The following is an 18,752-nucleotide window of genomic DNA, read 5'->3' as shown; positions in this document are numbered from 1 at the left end:
TGAAGCCAGACTGATGTTCACAAAGAAAGACATGAGCTCACTGCTGAAGTCCATTTACTGTACAAAGAATGAGAACAAAGAACCCAGGAATGGTGGAGTCCACAGCAGCAAGGGTAGTGTTGATGGTGTGCACGCAGGCCAATCCAGGTCCTCCTCAAAGTCTATACCATTCTATTCACGATTCCAGAGAAAAGGTCTCTATCAACAGCAACAGGACTGGTGGGGAAAGGTGATGCTTGATTGTATCCAGCCTCTGGGTGAGGTCCCAGGGGCTGCTGCTTATCAGGCAGTTCCCACAACCATAGCCCTGTCCCTACAGGCATTAACCCAATCTCCCAGAACAGCAGGCTGGCGCTGTGTCTACCAATGCCCTAGTAACATCCATGGCAAGATGGTCTTAGGAAATGTGCACTAAGAAGGTCCCCAGTAAGGGGTCATGGCTCCTGCTATGGCCAGGGCCCTGAGGGCAGGAGGTAGAGTTAAGCACCAGCGTGCCTGAGGGCTGTGTCACCAGGCAAGGACAGGGAAGCAGTCACACAGGACATCCACTGGGGACAACATCCCCACAGGGGAGAAGGCTGACTAGAGCAGACTGGGGTAGGAGGAGCATTGTGGAGGAATAGTCCATGGCTTCAGAAGTTGCTCCAGCTAGTGGGTCCCTAAGGAGGGGCTTGATGTCCACCCCTATGGTTCAGGCTGCTGTTCCAGAGATGTCACTAAGAAATAGGTTAAAGATTCCAGTGACATGAACTTATAGGCAGAAGGGCCACAACAGGCAAGGAGCAGCTGTGAAACATAGTCAGAGTTGATGAGTACAAGCTGCTGGACACTGGGGTCCTGGGCCCTGGGCCCAAAGCCCAGATACCACTGGAAGCCAGCAAGCACTTAAGTTTGCAGAGAGCTCTGCCTCAACCTGGAGATACTGAGTGGAGAGTAAACATCACCCAAAGTGCCAGGGCACAGTGAGGAGGGATACCAGTGGGGCTCCCAGGTGCAACCAACTTCTCTCAGGAGCAGAAACCTTGCCTATGTCCAGCATACTGACCACCTTTGTCAGAAATGGAAGCTGGAGCCAAGACTGCTGCCAGGAGCATCTGGAGTACACCCTGGCCCCATCCGTTTCCCACTGGCCTCTGAGCAACATCAACACCCAGGAAGGGTGTTTATAAATCCAACGATCATCTGGCTTCAACGCTGAACCCCCCATCACTGCTTCATCCCCCCTTCCCTGACATCCTGAGCTTCCCCAACGGCTGATGTGGCTATGAGGGGCATCCAGGCTTCCCTGACAGCCCTTTAAAAATGTACAAAACAGGTAAAATGTTCTCCATATAAATAAAGGGGAGCCAGGCTCACTCCCAGCCTGGAGTCCAGGATCGGTTCAGACCTGGTCCCCGTAGCACCAGCAGCCCTGCTGCCTGGTCTGTGGAGCATGTTCTCTCCTGCACGCCCCTCCCTCCACTAGCTCAGACGTGGAGGGAAGCCTGGAGAGACCCAGGCAGGGTTGTGTAGCCAAGTCTTCCTGCACGCAGCAGGGCCCAGTGCCTGGCCAGGAGTACTCCAGCATAAGCCCCAAGTCTGAACAGGCGGAACCCACAGGTCCCGCTAGGAGATCTTGCAGTTGCTCCGAGAGCAGTTCTGAGGTGGGCTCTGGGGGGGACGGATGGACTTGGATCTCTTAAGGCTGTTGCCCTTGCTGCCACTGCCCCCGGCCCCACTTGCCAGGGAGTAGGAACGGCCGTGCATCATGACAGCGTTCATGCCGTTGGCCATGGAAAAGGACTTGAGGTGGCTCTTGATGGTGACAGGTAGTGGGAGCTTGTCAATGAGGTGCACAGGGGTACAGGATACAATGGCGCGGCAGCAGAGGTCCTGCAGGCTGAAGACTGTGAGGGGAGGGGAAGATGGAGGAAGGAACAGATAGGTAATGAGGTTTTGTGAGGAGAGCCGTTGAGAGGTTTGTGATCCTCAGACTACCTGTCGAGCCTGGCTGAGTCTCAGAACTCCTGGTGGCTTCACCAGCTCAGGGCTCCTGGAGGGCCCCACTATCTGTCCACTGGCCGGCTCCTGTCTCCTGCCTTCTTAAAGCAGCAAACACTACAAAGTGCTGCTGGGGGAGGCCAGTCTGTCCAGCTGCCCTGAGACTGGGGGTAGGGAGGAGGCAGACTAACTTTGGATCGCAGCCCTTGCGATAGATAGATCTGGTTGGAGGTTAACTCGGTCTTGCCTGGCTATATTTGGCAGAAGTCTTTTCTTGGCCCAAGAGAGGGATTTAATTGCCCTGTTCTCCTCTGTGGCTTCATCTTAGGGTGACGTTGTAACCATCTTGGTGCCTAGCAGTGAGCCCTACTGGAAAGTACCCTGAAAATAAGGCCATCACTAGGGGCTTCTGTCAAGTGCTTGGCATGGACAGTGATAAGCATTGCTGAGCTACGAATACCACCAGCAGTGAAGGTGACTGTGCAGAGCTCTGCTCTAAAGCATGGCAAGGGAAGAGATCACTTGCTCTAGGTCTGGGCAGGCAGCCCACGTGACTGCAGCTCTTAAGAGACAACCCATCAATCCACTATGGATGCCTGTAGCTCCACCATCAGCCTCCCATGACTCCACTAGCATCCTATCAGAACTAAGTCTCAGTCCCACCTCGATTGGGCCTCCAGATCTTCTCCATGCCATGCCGCATAAGCACGATACGAGAGAGCTCAGTGAAGGACTCAATGACGTTGAAGTTGCACAGGGGGCTGACTTCAAAGAAGGTCATGCAGTTCTTCTCCGCGTAGGCTCGGGCCTGCTCCGTTGGGACTTGCCGCTTGAAGGCCAGGTGCAGCCGGTTCCCAACCAGGATCCGGGGAACACCAGGTGCATGCTTAGGAGGGGTTCAGAACTTAGCAGAGGCACAGTGACATGCCACCCCCACCCCTTGGCCATAGGCAGGGCTCCTAGTGTCTGCATTCTACAGTGAAGTAAGTCCAGGAAGATGCAGATAGAACCAAGTAGATGGTGGAGTCCAGTTTTTATTGCTGAACAACACTCCCAGGCATGCCCCAATCACAGCTTGGTCCTACAGTCTCTCCTGGAGAGGCACAAACCCACACCTACCTCATCGATCTCCTTGATCCACCGGTCAATGCCATCAAAGGACCAACGGTTGGTGATGTCATACACCAGGAGGATTCCCTGTGAGTTAGATGGATGGAGATTATCCACAGGGTGTGTGTGTGTGTGTGTGTGTGTGTGTGTGTGTGTGTGTGTGTGTATGCAGGGCTAGAAATATGGCCCAGAAGACTTTACAGATCATTAGATGGATGGAGATTATCCACAGGGTGTGTGTGTGTGTGTGTGTGTGTGTGTGTGTGTGTGTGTGTGTGTGTGTGTGTATGCAGGGCTAGAAATATGGCCCAGAAGACTTTACAGATCATTAGCATGGCCATGATCTACAGGCGGGAAATGTACTTGCCACCCAATAGGAGAGCAGCAGGAGGGGACCTTCTGTGAGTTAAATAGGCCCAGCCCACATATCCCATCCTGTCCATCCCCTGAGAATATGGCTGGAGCGGAACTGACTTTTTAACAATTTTTTAAATCCAGGCCATTCACAGGCATTACTCTGAAATCATTCAAAAGCCATACAGGCTAAGCCCCCCCCCACAGGTCTAAGCTTTGGTTAGGGGAGGAGTGTAAAGAGCCACAGAACTCACTAGAGGGCCAAGCATTCTGGAAGTCAGTCCATCAGCGAACTCTGCTCTAGGGGCACCTGGGGCTGAATGGAGGCAGCTCTGAGTTTTTCAACTCCAAACTTGTACAGCAGAATGTCAGTCACTCAAGGAGCAGTAGTCAGTGAGAGCTGCCCCAGTCAGGCTAAGCAGGATTTGCTACAGGGCCTTTCCTGCCACATCCCTTAGAGACCAATTACTGGGAGCTCAGCTCTAGGCTGTCTCCATCTGCCTCAAATATCCCAGTGGGGCCACCATCATGAACTCTCCAGCAGGGGCGATACTGAGCACACTGCTCACCACAAAGGGTGAACACAGTGCCAATCTGCCTCTCATCCTATGAGTTGACTTTGAGAGTTCAGCCATCAGAGTCTACCCACTGAATCACCCACTCCTCTCCCACAGGTTCTCATACACGGAGGACAGAGAAGGGTAAAGATGGGAGGGGAGGAGGGAATCAGAATTGCCATTTCTGAAACACTCAGGCTAGCCCCAAGTCCTACTGAGACAAAGGTACCCTTACCCAGAGGTAGGGAACAGGCCTGGCTCAAACAGGGCAGCAGCTGGGGAGGAACTTCTCTAGCCTGGAGGGGCCCCATCCCTACCTTGAGGTCAGGTACCACTGAGAGGAGCCAGACTGGAACTGTCAGACCTCAAGGCGCCAGGTCAGTGGGTGAAAAATATTAATATTTATAATAACTACACATGGCAGAGAAACATGGAGGTCCACATTTATAATCCCATCACTCAGGAGACTGAGGCAGGGGCATTGCTGCAAACTGGAAGCCACTCCAGTTACTAGTCTAGATAGCTAGGTCTAGGCCAGCCAGAGCTACATAGCAAGACCCTGACTCAAAAACTATGATGGTCTAAAGTGGGCGGTGGTGGTGTACACTTTAATCCCAGCACTCTCTGAGTTCAAGGCCAGACTGGTCTGCAGAGTGAGTTCCAGGACAGCCTGGTGCTTGTGTGTGTTCTCTCCTTTTTTCTCAATGCAAAAATAAATAAAATAAGCTATCCATCGTTTCTCTTTTCAGAGAACAGTGGGGGAGTGGTGGCTCGTGTGTGTCACTCCAGCAGTTGAAAGCCTAGAGAAGGAGGGTCCTGCAGAGTTTGAGGCCCACTTGGGCTATGTAGTATGAGATCCTGTCTCAAAAATCGGGAGAGGAGTTGTGGAGATGGCTCAGTGCCTAAGAGCACTGACTGTTCTCCAAGGACCCCGATTTGATTCCCAGAACCTACACAGCTGCTCAGAACCCTCTCTAACTCCAGTCCCAGGGGACCTGAGGCCCTCTTCTGGCCTCCACTGCTACCTGTACACATAAAATGCATTAAAAAGAGAGACGTGAAGAGGGGCCTGTAGAATTCATCCTCGGCCTAATGTTCCTAACTTTCCTTTTCTCTGAAAGTATCTAGACTTCAGACTACGCTTCTTCCCTCAGGGTCTGCCCCTTTGTTCCCAAGGCTGTTCCTGGCTGTCTAGAGGTAGGGTCTGAGCCTGGGGGTTATCTGGCTCTTCCAGAAGTTTGAGGTGCATCCCAATGGGACTGAACTTCCATTCACACCCCTCATGTAGAAGCAGCACAGGATCTAAAGCAGTTCTGTTTACACAGGTCTCAACTACTTCCCCTCTGGTTTCAGAATGGTTAAAAAAAAATCTGAAAGCATGTAGGGGATCCCAGAGAACAGGGAATAGCTAGCCACAGCATCCATGGGACTATACATGCATGGTGCTCTTCTACAGCCAAGACAAGATCCCCATAGTCTATTTCCTGTCCAGAGAATTGGCTGCAGCCCATCTTTAACATTTCCAATCTGTAGAGTTCTAGCTTCGATACAGCCCAGGTCACCTCCACATCCAGTCACACCCTTTAGGGGGTACACAACTCTGTGTGTGAGGGAGGTAATAGGGGGACACCTTTCGTTTCTAGTGAAACAGATGGATAAGCTGTACCTCCACAGCTTGGCGAGGCCACTGCAGTGGCTGTGCTAAGCTCAGGGCACATCTTGAGGCACCATGAGAACATCAAGGGCTCATACAAGGACACTAGGCAGGGACAATAGAGACTCAGTTCCCTCCCACATAGGCAGTGTGGAAACGGAGGCTCTAAAGCTGAGCATCCTTCCTATACAGAGGGAAGGATGGGCTTTTGGAGACCTGATGTCTGGACATCAAAATACTTGGACAAAATGGGCCGAGGATGCAGCTCAGTAGCGGAACCCCACCTATCATGCACAAGGCCCAGAGCTCAATCCCCGGCACTGGAAGAAAACAAAACACCTCAAAGGGAGTAAAGTACTTAGTGAACTAGCAGGACAGTGATCCAGGTCAGAAACAATCAGGAGAGGCACCTACTGGACAACACAACGGTGCTGGTCTTACCTGTGCGCCCCTCGAGTAGGACCTGAAGATGGTGCAGAACCTGCCCTGGCCCGACGTATCCCTGAAACACACAGGGGGGTCAGTAGCATGCACAAGCAGTCCCAGTATGAGAGGCTCAGTCCTGGCATCTTTTCTTCTTCTTCTTTTTTTTTTCCTCCTTTTTTTCTTTTGAGATAGAGTCTCACTGTGTAGTTTTGACTGGAATTTGCTACACAGAACAGGCTGGTCTTGAACTCACAAAGGTCTCTGCTTGCCTCTACCTTCTGAGTACTGACTGATATTAAAGGCAAGTGTACACCCAGTTCCTTCTTAATTTTTGTTTGTTTGTTTTGTTCTTCAAGACAGGGTTTTTCTGTGTAAGAGCCCTAACTGTCCTGGAAATCCCTTTTTAGACCAGGCTGGCCTTGAACTCAGAGATTTGCCTGCCTCTGCCTCCTGAGTGCTGGGATTACAGGCGTGCGCCACCACACTCGGCCTTAATTTTTAATTTTATGTATATGAACAACACATACCCACGAGAGGCCTGAAGTGGGTGTCAGATCCACTAAAACTGAAATTACAGACAGTTGTGAGCTGCCACATGGGTGCTGGCACCCACACCTGGGTCCTTAAAAAGAGCAGCAGCAAGTGCTTTTCTTAACCTCTGAGCATCTTGCCAGCCCCATGGAAACAAGTTTTCATGGGTAAAATTAGAGGAGGCATACATAAAATTGGTGAGGTAGTGGTGATTCACGCCTTTAATTCCAGCAATCAGGAGGCAGAGGCAGGCAGATCTCTGTGAGTTTGAGACCAGCCTGGTCTACATAGTGAGTTCCAGGACAGCCAGGACTGTTTCACAGAGAAACCCTGTCTCGAAAAACAAAACAAAACAAAACCCAGAAATAAATTGGAGGAGGCTTTGTTATGTCCTCACTTGGCTTCCACATCCTCATTAGATCACCGACTCACCAAAGTTCCAGCTTGACACGCCGACCGTCCAGTAGGATGGTGGTAGTCTTATAGTCAATTCCTGTGAGGAAGCAGAGGGTTGAGAGTGTCCATCAACAACTGGGCTCAGTGAGGTCCTCCTGCCCAAGTCTGTGTTGCGAAGCAGAAAAAAATACTTCCTCAAACCCCACAACGACCTCTGGGGAAGCAGGAACAGGAAGAGGGTGCTCGCTGCTCCGGGTCATGGCTCTCTCAGGCCCTGCCTAGCTCACACTGTATGGCAGCCATGGGCAAGGCAGAAGGGATTCCCCTCCCAGAACACCTGGAGGAGATGGTCCACTCCCACTGAGACATGTCCTTCCTATAGATCTACAGTTGAGCTCTCCAAGAATAAAGTCCTTCCTAATTCCTAGATTTATCACAGTTCTCAGGTACTGCTGTATCACCAAGAGGAAGGTACTTACTTACCTAGGTTTTGTTTATTTGTTTTTTGAGACAGGGTAGCACTGGCCATCCTGAACTTCCTCTGTAGACCAGGCTGGCCTTGAACTCAAGAGATTTGCCTGCCTCTGCCTCTTGAGTGCTGGGATTAAAGGTGTGTGCCATCACCGCCTGGCTACTTACCTAGGTTTTTAGAGACAGGGTCTTAAGATGTAGCCCAGGCTGGCCTTAAGCTCATGAAGTCTCCTGCCTAAGCACCTGAGGAGTACAGATGAGTACCACCACACAGAACCAAAATAATTTTTTAAAAGCTGCTCCCCTACAGAGCTCTCCATAGAACTTATGCTTACTCCATCTTAAGAGTTTGCTTTATGTTTTCACATTTTTATGAAGAAAAGAAAAGTCAGCCCAACAGATGTTGGTGGCAGCAGGCAGCACTGGATACTTAATTTATATGAAACATTGGAGCCTTATCAGTTCCACCAGTGGTGATCAAGCCTTTTTTGAGGGGTAGGGGTGGGGAATGGGTCTTACTATATAGCATAGGTTGGCCAATGACTCTCCTCTCTCATCTCCAGTTTAAATCTTAAAGACATCAGTTTCTTATTTTTCATATATAATACTTGCAAGCCAGGTGTGGTGATACACATCTGTAATTCTACCACTTGGAAGGTAGATGCAGGATCCAGAACAAGGTCACCTTTCTCTGCACAGTAAACTCAAGGCTGCCTAATCTACCGAAATCCCTGTCTAAAACCTAACAAATTAACTTTGTTCCAAGAGGACTTGGAAATGGCATTTTAAAATGCATAGGTACCACTCTCACAGAATATGGTGTACATGCGCTTATACCATTCTACACATCCAGTCCACATCCTGGTGAGTGTACACTGATGTCCTTGTGCCTGAGCCCCTGTGTATCTCTATGTCTATCTTACAATACAGCATCCTCTTCAGGCATCAGTAGCTCCTTCTGAGCCATCTTCTGCCTGTTCAACTAGTAACTGCATCCAAACTTGGTTCTCATGCATTAAAGGATACTACAACAGAGTGAAGAATTGCAACATACAGAAGAAAATATTTGCAAGTTATAAATCTTATTAAGACAGAGTTCTATAAAGAACTCCTTAACTCAACAATAAAACACAACCCAATTCAAAAATGGACAAAGCCATATCCCTACAAAAGACATAGACAGCAATGGTCAACAAGCACAAGGAATTGTGTGACATTATTGGCAGTCATCAGGAAATGAAATCAGAACCCTATGCTAACCACGGTATACTGGATTAGACAGCTAACTCAAAACAGATAGTGAAGTATAGAGAAAAGAGGACCTTTCTATTCTTCCAGGTGGGGGTGCTAATAAAATAATGATTGCACAAATGCACAAATACGTGGTGCTACTGAGCAGTGTACTTGATAAGTGTGGTTAAGACATGATTTTTTGAGACAGGGTTCTCTATGTAGTCTAGCTGGCCTGGAACTTGTTAGGTAGCTGGTTTGAATTTGCAGCAATCCTCCTGCCTCTGACTCCTCTACTTCCATGACACAAAGTAGGGTATTGCATGCACACTGGCAGGACTGACATCTGGGCCAGGTCACAGTGCTCCTGTACCCTTTCCCCACTTTCCTTGGGCTTCTCTGCTACAAGGTCAATGCTGGCAACTGCAGCTTCCAAGAGAACCTTGTGGGGACACTATTGCAGTCATTTTTATTTACTTATTTACTATTTTTTTTCAAGACAGGGTTTCTCTGTGTAGCCCTGGCTGTCCTGGAACTTACTCTGTAGACCAGACTAGCCTTGAACTCAAAGAGATCTGACTGCATTCGCCAAGGCGTGTGCAACCACTACCCATCGTGATTTTTTTTATTTATTTAATTTTATTTATTTGTTTGTTTGTTTGTTTTGAGGCAGAGTCTCACTCTAGCTCTGGCTGGCCCGGAGCTCACAATGTAGACTAGGCTGTCCTTGAATTCAAGAGATCTTTCATAGAGATCTGTCTGCCTCTGCTTCCCGAGTGCTGTGATTAAAGGTGTGCACCACCACACCTTGTACTGATTTTTGGTTGGCCTCTTTGAGAGCTGTAAGCAGGGCCTGCAACACAGCCTTGACTGATCTGGACTCCTCAATCCTATCCCCAGGAAAGCAACTGCCTGACTACTAAGCTACCCCTAGATGGTGCTGTGGCGCTAGGCCTGCCCAGAGTGCAGCAGCTGCAACCAACAGTGGGTACCTGGGAAGAGCCGACAAAGAGACCATCGTTGTCACCAAAAAACAGACCTGTCATAAGGCAACATAAAGACCTATGCTGACGGGCCTGTCACTGTTCTCAGCTGACTGTGTGACACTGAGAGGCTCCCCTAGGCAGCACACCTGCCTTTCAGAATGAAACACATTTGCATCATTCTATCAGTAGACCTCGAGGAGCCCCAGCACCAGGAAGGCCTAGAACATTCTAACATGGAGATGGCTTGCAACTCTGGGAACCAGGTCAAGAATCTCAAGAGAGAGCTGATCTGGGTGATGGGGGGAATGGGTCAAAGGGCCCAAAGGGCCCGCTCTCTAGCCACTGGCTCCATATACACCTAGCTGTTCCGTGCTCACCCAGGAAACATGGGGCACAGTCATCAGCTAGCCAGTGAACTAGCCTCTTCCCCATCAGGCTTTAAATGTTCAGCAGCTTTTTAAATGATGGAGCCCAGGGTGGAACAGAGCAGTAAAACATGTGATTTGCATAGGTCCACAAAGCCCTGGGCTCAATTCCTAGCACCCAAAATAAAAGATTGGGAATTTTAGTCAAAGTAAATCAATCAATGAGTTGGGCATGGTGGCACACACCTTTAATCCCAGTACTCTAGAGGCAGAGGCAGGCAGATCTCTGAGTTTGTGGCCAGTCTGGTCTATATAGTTCCAGAACAACCAGGACTATGTAGACAGATCCTGCCTCAAAAGAACAAAATAAAAATAAATTAATAGCCAGGCAGTGGTGGTGAACGTCTTTAATCCTAGCACTCAGGAAGCAGAGATAGGCAGATCTCTGTGAGTTTGAGGCCAGCCTGGTCTACAGAGTGAGTTCTAGGACAGCTGGGGCTACACAGAGAAATTCTGTCTCGAAAAGAAAAAGAAAAAGAAAAGGAGCAGTCTAGCTACGCGGTACTGCATAATACCAATGCACCCACAGAGCTAGACTTTTCAGCTCTCCTGCCAGGAAGTGTGCCTGCTGCCTGGCAGACCTGTGGCTTGAGGAGGTCACAGGGGTCAGTGGCAGGTGGTTTTGCATCAGTACCCTCTGGCAGTTCTTTTTTTTTTTTTTTTTTTTTTTGGGCAAAGTTAGGAAAGTGAAAGCTGCTCTCCTTACCCTGGAAAGCATCTTTCCCTAGACTTCTAGACTTCTAGCCTGGCTGAGCTACAGCCCAAGGCTACTCAAGAAATCAGCATGCCCTGAGCTTCCTCCAGATTCTGGGCCATTCTCCCCAGCAAGAACTGGGAGGTTTTAATGTCTTAGTTCCCAGTTCAGTGAGGAGGACCTCCCGACTCCCAGTGCTCATTACACAGCTCTGAAGGGGCTCCACACTAAGCCACCATAGAGAGCATAGTCCGGTAGCAGTGGATGCTTGGGGGTCTAGTGACAGTTCACATTAAAGTGTTATGCCAAGATTACCAGGGAAGAAGCCCTTGGCTTGGAAGGGTTCTAAAAGGAGCAATTATCCAAGGCTTGCGGGTAAGTAGGTCCTGAGAAGGAGGGGGTACAGGGGTGAAGGACTGTGGTGGAAGAGGCAGAGCAGTGACCTGGAATGGGGCCTGAACCAGGCACAAGAGAGACATTAGGCATGTGGGGCACAGACTGGCAGAGTCAGCAGCAAGCCGGAGTCTAAACATCACTGTAAGGGGACTGGTGGGTGTCAGGACGCCTGTCTATGCTGACACTCTTTCAGGTCCATTCACTTCCTTCTTCTCTTTAAAAATAGTTTTTTTAATCAGCTAAGACAACACAGCTTAATTCAAGATGCACGAGCCCCCAGGAGGACCAGCTGACCCCTCAGGCCCCAGATCTTCTATGCTAAGGTTTCTTTAAGCAAAGAGATCTGTTGACCCTGCCACTGCCCACTGAAAGCCTCATCTAACAGCTTGCCTCTGTCCTCATAGCCCTCTTGCTCATCTGAACCCAGCAAAGCACTGCCCCTTGGCAGACTTGAACACAATTTTTTAAAAAATATGCATTGGTGTTTTGTCTGCCTGTGTATCTGTGTAGGGTGTCAGATCCCTTAGAACTGGAGTTACAGACAGTTATGAGCTGCCATGTGGGTGCTGAGAATTGAACTCAAGATCTCTGGAAGAGCAGCCAGTGCTCTTAAACCCTGAGCCATCTCTCCAGCCCCCTGAACACAATTTTTTTTAATTTATTAATTTTTATTTTATGTGCATTGGTATTTTGCCTGAATATATGTCTGTGTGAGGTTGTGGGAACCCCTGGAACTGGAGTTACAGACAGTTTTGAGCTTCCATGTGGGTGTTGGGAATTGAACCTAGGTCCTCTGGAAAAGCAGCCAGTGCTCTTAACCACTAAGCCATCTATCCAGCCCCTGAACACAATTTTTAACCTTATGAGATATACCATACAGGGAAACTGAGGCAAGGAGGTTATAACACTTGCTCCACTCATGAGAATAAAACCACTGGCCAGGGTCCTGGCTCTGTCTACCATATAGTCAAGGCCTTTGTTCAAATTTCTATGAAGCCAAATCTCACAAAGCTACCCTTGACCCCTGCCTAGTGTCCTGCAACTCCCAACCTTTTCCTCTAACTTCTCTCAGAGTGTCTTCTCTGCTTGGGGATTGGCATGGCCTCTACCCTGGTGCTGGGTGCTTCTATCTGTCTGCCTTGCTTCACATTCTCAGATCCTGTCCTTCCTGACCTGTGCTGGCCAAACTGCCTGCCAGGATAACTGTCCGGGTTTCTCACCTTCCCCATCAGTCTCACCTTTATATTCTACTTTCTGGGAGATTACCTTCATCTTATTTTCCAGTCCTTTTTACGATATCCATTCATGTCTAATTTCTAGAAGCTCTTTGGGCTCTGGATATCCCACCAACCAGGCAGAAACCTGGTCTTTGTTCTCAGAGGTGTGGTAAATGTCTGGAGCCTTCTGGTGTTCCCAGGGTCCTTTTCTCCACATGTTGACGAGCTTGTTTGTCCCTCTGCTCCCTACAAAAGCCTCTGAGAAGCTGCAGAAGTCGCAGAAGGCTCTGGGACTCTGGCTTGAGAATTAGGGCCTGTGGAGCTGCTGCTGTACTGTGGGCGTCTCTAGAACTCCTCTGGAACTGACAGTTGTGCAGCGAAGATCAGATGCTTGCTTTGGGATCCTGTCTGCCAGTGCTGGAGCCAGGGGTGCCGAGTTCCCCCATTCAGGACAGACTTGGGCTAAGAGGACTCTGTTATTAGCTCCTTGCTTCTCTCCACCCTCATGCACCCGGTGGTGTCTGGTGTCCATGGCTCTATTCTCTAAGAGAATAAGCCTCCTGTGTCTCCTGGTAGAGTGGGACTTTGACATGCCAGCCTCTGGGCACCTGCTGAGTTAGCAGAATCCTTGCGACCACCCCCTCACTCAGCCATGGCTGCATAGCCTGCCTCCTAAACCAAGAGCCCCTCATCTTAAAGATTTATGTTTAAAGTTTTTTCATTTATTAATTTTGTGTATACGAGGGGTGAGGACATGAGCATGCCACAGCACCCCTATGGAGGTCAGAGGACAACTTGGGGGAGTCGGTTCTCTCTTTCTACCACGTGGGTTTTTTGTTTGTTTGTTTTTTCTTTTTTTCCGAGAGAGGCTCTCTCTGTGCAGCCTAAGCTGTCCTGGAACTCACTCCGTAGACCAGGCTGGCCTTGAATTTACAGAGATCCTTCCTGAGTGCTGGGATTAAAGGTGTGTGCCACCACCGCACAGCTTACCATGGGTTCTAAAGATCAAATTCAGGTTGTCGGGCTTGCTGAGCCATCTGGCTGGTCCTAGGTTTATGTATTTTTCAAGACACTTTACTCAGTAGGCAATTCTCAAGAAAGTGGCAGTTCACTTAGCAGGGTTCTGTAGACTCCTGCCCCATGCCAGGCATTCATTGTTTTCAGGTGCCAAAGAGGCTTAAGCCATCACTGCTGACAGGTTTGTGTACTCAAGTACTGACTGGAGGCAGGGGAGTGGGCTCAGTGGGTACAAGTGCTTGCCACACAGCCTGACAGCCTGAGTTGGAGACCCAGACCCATGTAAAAGGTGGAAAGGGAGGGAGGACCAACTCCACCAAGCTGTCCTCTGACCTACACAATGGGCCACGGTATGTGTACCCATACCGCAAAATAACAATAAAGTTTAATTTTTGTCTTTTTTCTTTCTTTCTTTCTTTTTTTGAGACAGGGTTTCTCTGTGTAACAAACAGTCCTAGCTATCCTGGAACTCACTTTGTAGACCAGGCTGGCCTCGAACTCACAGAGATTCACCTGCCTCTGCCTCCCCAGTGCTGGGATTAAAGGCGTGCGCCACCGCCTCACTTTCACACCTGGCTCTATAAGATCTGTTTTGCAGATATGTATGTAGGCACATTTAAGTCAGTGCACAACGTCTAACTTGGATTTTGTTTCTTTTCAACACAATCACTGAGATTCTACAAAGCACTGTCTGGGAGCAGCCCTGGGACTGGTGGAACTGAGGGCCATGTCTGTAGGTTACAGCCTGAAGCTTAGGTCCCGAGACTCCCAAATCCCATCCCTCCACTGCTGGTCTATGTCTAGCCTTTCAGGATGACTGAGGGTAAATGGTAGCAGGGAGGGGAAGCATGTCAGCTCTAGACCTGGAGATATGAAAGCTGTTTCAAGAGGCCAGCCAAACAGAACATCAGAATTACCTGGTTGTTACTCAGTTGTTCCTCAAAGGGATACTTCATACATGGATTTGGGCAAGGGCAGTAGAGAGGAGGTGATCAAAAACAAGTCACTAGTCAGGCACAGTGAGGTATGCCTATAATCCCAGTATCAGGTAAGGAAGGACAACTCAGGGAGTTCTAAGCCAGCCTGCGCTACAGAGTGAGAACCTATCTCCCAAACAAAACAAGGGGCTAGAGAGATGGCTCATTCGTTAAGAGCACTGGCTACTCTTCCAGAGGACCAGGGTTCAATTCCCAGCATGCACCTGAGGGCTCATAGACATCTGTAAATCCAGTATCAGGGGCCCAACACCCTCTTATGGCCTCTACAGATACTGCACACACACAGTGCACAGACATACATGCAGGCAGGACATCTATACACATAACATTTTTTAAAAAGTTAAAAGTATTAAAGTATTTCTGTAATGGGACAATTTTAAACGATTTGCAAGGTTGACCACGGTACCACATTCTTGCTCTTGGAGACCATTCCCCAGGCACTGTAAGACACTGACTGAAGAAAGCCAGGTAGTGTGAGCTGTTCCCGGGTGACACAGAGGAGGAAGATGCTGCTGGGCATGGGATGGCCATCTGAGTAGTCACTCCACTGTCACATGGCCAGTCTGTCAAGAACGACCTCCAGCAAGCAGCCACTTTGCTGCAGGGCAGGGATCACCCGACAGATCCAGAGCCCTCTTTCAGCACCTCACTAAGGCAAGGAGTTTTGTGTGAATTGGATTTACCCCCAGGAAATCACAAAATGCTCAGGAGAGGAACAACACACATGAAAAAGGAAACTAGGAACTCTGGTGCCTGCGTGGTTCTGACTGGGTCACAGCTGCTTCTGGTTATGTGACTCCTGCACACCTGGCCAGCAGGCTCCAACCTGAGAGTCCAATCTAGGGTGTGAGGTGGGCTTTTTTCCCACACATTTGGGCCAGATTTAATGTAGTCATCTGAACTGAGCTTATCAGTGTAAGGTCCCCTCAGACAACACAAATGTGTGGTCTTCTGTCACAGGGTTAAGTATTTTATATATATATATAAAATTCAAAATTCACCTAATACTGTAATATCTCACTTTTCAGATTATGAGATTCAAATCCTTACAGAGAAATGATAACACTAAATTTGTAATTACCTACTTTCCAACTTGGCTAAACGCCCCAAGACTTCAAAAACTCATGATAAAAAACAAAAATTATTAACAAAAAACTAGATTAAGAATAAAATACAGAGGCTGAAGAGGTTAAGAGAGCTTTCTGTTTCCTAAAGGATGGTTCAAGTTTCTGGCACCTCTGTCACGCAGTGCACAACCTCGGAAAACTCCAACTCCGGGGCTCTGACACCCCTTTTCTGGCCTCCATGGGTGCCTGTACTCAAGTATACATATTCAGAAACAGACAGACAGACAGACACACACTGAAAAATAAGAATAAATCTTTTAAAAAAAGAAAAAAATCAGAAAATGCTCACTAGTGTCTGTCATTTGCCCTATTTCAATGCAGCAGCATCTGAAACTAGACCACCCAGCTAGTACTCAGGGAGGTGCTGCTCTCTTTCCCAATAGCCCCCCCCCCCTATTGTGTGACTTCCACTTTCCTGGAGGGGTTGAAAGCCTCCATATGCAGGTAAGGGACAGAGCCCTGTCCTCACTGTGAGGCAAGTGCCCATGCCAGCTGCTGGTTTCCTGTGGGGAGTACCCAGAATCCATTTCTAGGAGGTGCAGTGCAGCTTACATAACTTCAGAACCATTTCCAAAGCAATAGAAACATCACTCAAGGCAGCTGATAATTCCTGGTGTTACTCTTAGGGAAGACAAAAGGCTCTGGCCATGTGTCCAGAGGTAGACAAAAGATCAAAGAGGAATGCGGGGAGAAGGGGTATTCCTAGAAACAGAAAAGGCTTTTTATGTAACTGGTAGGCATATAGAGAGTGGTAGGATTTTGTACTAGCAATCCAGGCTAGCAAAGGGCCCTCTGGAGACTGGGACCACAGGGTCCTTCTACAGAGGCTGACTATCAGGAGCAGACTAAGGCAAGGCTATAATACATGCCTTTGTCAAGGGTTTAAGAGGAAAGGAGTCTACATACAGTGCTGCTCACAACAGGCAGTCTTGTATGGTCCACAGTCTGCCTACTGGGATTCACACTACTGGACAGTAAGTGGGACCTGAGACTTGCCTCCGAAAGACAGAATGAGGCCAATGAGTGGGTACCCTCTGCATTATGTGAGACTGGATTCTGACTTGCTGGTTTAGGAAAGCCACCTATGCTGGTTTGAATGAGATGTCCCCCATAGTCTTCGGCACCTGAATTTTTGGTCCCTAGTTGGTGGCACTGTTTGGGGAGGTTTAGGAGATGTGATCTTGTTGGAGGAGGTATGTCACTGAATATGAGCTTCGAGAGTTTAAAGACTTGTGCGGTTTCAAGTCTGCTTTCTGCTTGCTGCTTGTGGTTTAAAATGCAAGCTCTCGGTGGCTGCTCCAGCTGCCATGTCTGCATGCTGCCATGCATCCCTCACTGTGGCGATGGACTCTTAGCCCTCTGGAACCATAAGCCTAAATAAACCCTTCCTTCTATAAGTTGCCTTGATCGTGGTGTTTTTTTGTTGTTGTTGTTGTTTGTTTGTTTGTTTTTGTTTTTCGAGACAGGGTTTCTCTGTGTAGCTTTGCGCCTTTCCTGGAACTCACTTGGTAGCCCAGGCTGGCCTTGAACTCACAGAGATCCACCTGGCTCTGCCTCCCGAGTGCTGGGATTAAAGGCATGCGCCACCACCGCCTGATCGTGGTGTTTTATCACAACAATCAAAAAATAATTAATATACCACCTTAAGAAAATGCCCACATGGCCAGGATCCAAGGGTAACAAACGACCCCCAAGAAGCTGATCTTGGAAGGGATCATTCTCTAGTCAAGGATCAAATGAGAACTAGTTTGCTCAACACCTTGCTTGATTCAGCCTGCGAGAGGCTCTGGGACCCCGTGAGCACCACCCAAGCTGTGCTCAGATTCCTGACCTATAGAAATTTTGTGTTAATAAGGGGGGGCATAACAAAAAAAAAAAAAGTTGGGCACAGCAACACCTCAACAGAATATCTAAACACAGCTGCTCTGACCTAACCAATGGATCTGCAAAAGGATTCAGAGACAGAGAGAACAGTCTAACATGGCCTGCCTGAGAAGCCTGTGAAGCAGTCTTTTGAGAGACCATGAATGAGGCATTCCAGCAGCTGGTCCTAGCATGGTTTGTTACACCTGTACTAGAGCTCCCAAAGCAGGCACAGGCTCTTGTGCTCTCAGAGCCTACAGTCTACAACAGTACCACAAGGCCAGGCAACAGGGGGACAATCCCACTTCTGCCCCATATGTGGACAGACGCAAGTTTTCTTACATCTCTGCACACACTTTTCTTGAGTTTTTATAGATGGTGGTTTATTCTGTTGTAAACATGAGTTTGTAAAATTATTGTGAAAAAGACATGTTTTCTGTTCTCTTTTTATCCAATGCCATAAAGATTTTTTTTCCACTTAAGCAAATTTTGCTAGAAATAGTGGCTCATGCTCGTAATACCAGCACTTATGAGGTTGAGGCAGCAGGACAGCAAGTTTGAAGCCAGCCTGGGTTACAGTGAGAACCTACATAAAATACACACACACACACACACACACACACACACACATTTACACAGTGAGAACCTACATAAAATACACACACACACACATTTACACAGTGAGAACCTACATAAAATACACACACACACATTTACACAGTGAGAACCTACATAAAATACACACACACACACACACACACACACACATTTACACAGTGAGAACCTACATAAAATACACACATACACACACATTTATACAGTGAGAACCTACATAAAATACACACACACACACACACACACACACATTTACACAGTGAGAACCTACATAAAATACACACACACACACACACACACACACACACACACACACAAGCAAATTCATGGGAGTAAGGAAGAGGAAGAACTTTTCGAAATATGTGGTCAAAGAGTAACAGTTCCCGTGTACGTACGCACCCTAACTCCTAGCTTCTTCACAGTACAAAAAGGACACAGCAGCTGGGATTAAGGTATGACTAAGGTATAGCTGGGTGGTGGTGGCACACATCTTTAATCCCAGCATTTGGGAGGAAGAGGCAGGAAAATCTCTGTGAGTTTGAGACCAGTCTGGTCTACAGAGTGAGTTCCGGGACATTCAAGACTGTTACACAGAGAAACCCTGTCTCAAACAAACAAACAAACAAACAAACAAATAAACAAACAAAAAAGACAAGAGAAAGAAAGAAAGAAAGAAAGAAAGAAAGAAAGAAAGAAAGAAAGAAA

General features: G+C 48.2%; 1 protein-coding gene across 1 annotated transcript in view; it reads right to left on the bottom strand.

Moving 5' to 3' along the window:
- Nucleotides 1-37: 37 nt before the first annotated feature.
- The window catches only part of Rab40c (RAB40C, member RAS oncogene family), a 35,864-nt gene continuing 17,149 nt past the window's right edge, over nucleotides 38-18,752 (bottom strand). The window contains exons 3-7 of the mRNA XM_059270273.1: nucleotides 7,045-7,105; nucleotides 6,097-6,157; nucleotides 3,100-3,177; nucleotides 2,644-2,866; nucleotides 38-1,886 (exon numbers count right to left, since the gene is read on the bottom strand). Of these exons, the coding sequence (XP_059126256.1) occupies nucleotides 1,606-1,886; nucleotides 2,644-2,866; nucleotides 3,100-3,177; nucleotides 6,097-6,157; nucleotides 7,045-7,105 (704 nt within the window). The 3' untranslated portion in view covers nucleotides 38-1,605. The remainder of the gene's footprint in view (nucleotides 1,887-2,643; nucleotides 2,867-3,099; nucleotides 3,178-6,096; nucleotides 6,158-7,044; nucleotides 7,106-18,752) is intronic.

This window comes from Peromyscus eremicus, chromosome 8a (genome assembly GCF_949786415.1).
Source record: "Peromyscus eremicus chromosome 8a, PerEre_H2_v1, whole genome shotgun sequence".
Classification (NCBI taxonomy): domain Eukaryota; kingdom Metazoa; phylum Chordata; class Mammalia; order Rodentia; family Cricetidae; genus Peromyscus; species Peromyscus eremicus.
This window is presented reverse-complemented; position numbering and strand designations above follow the sequence as displayed.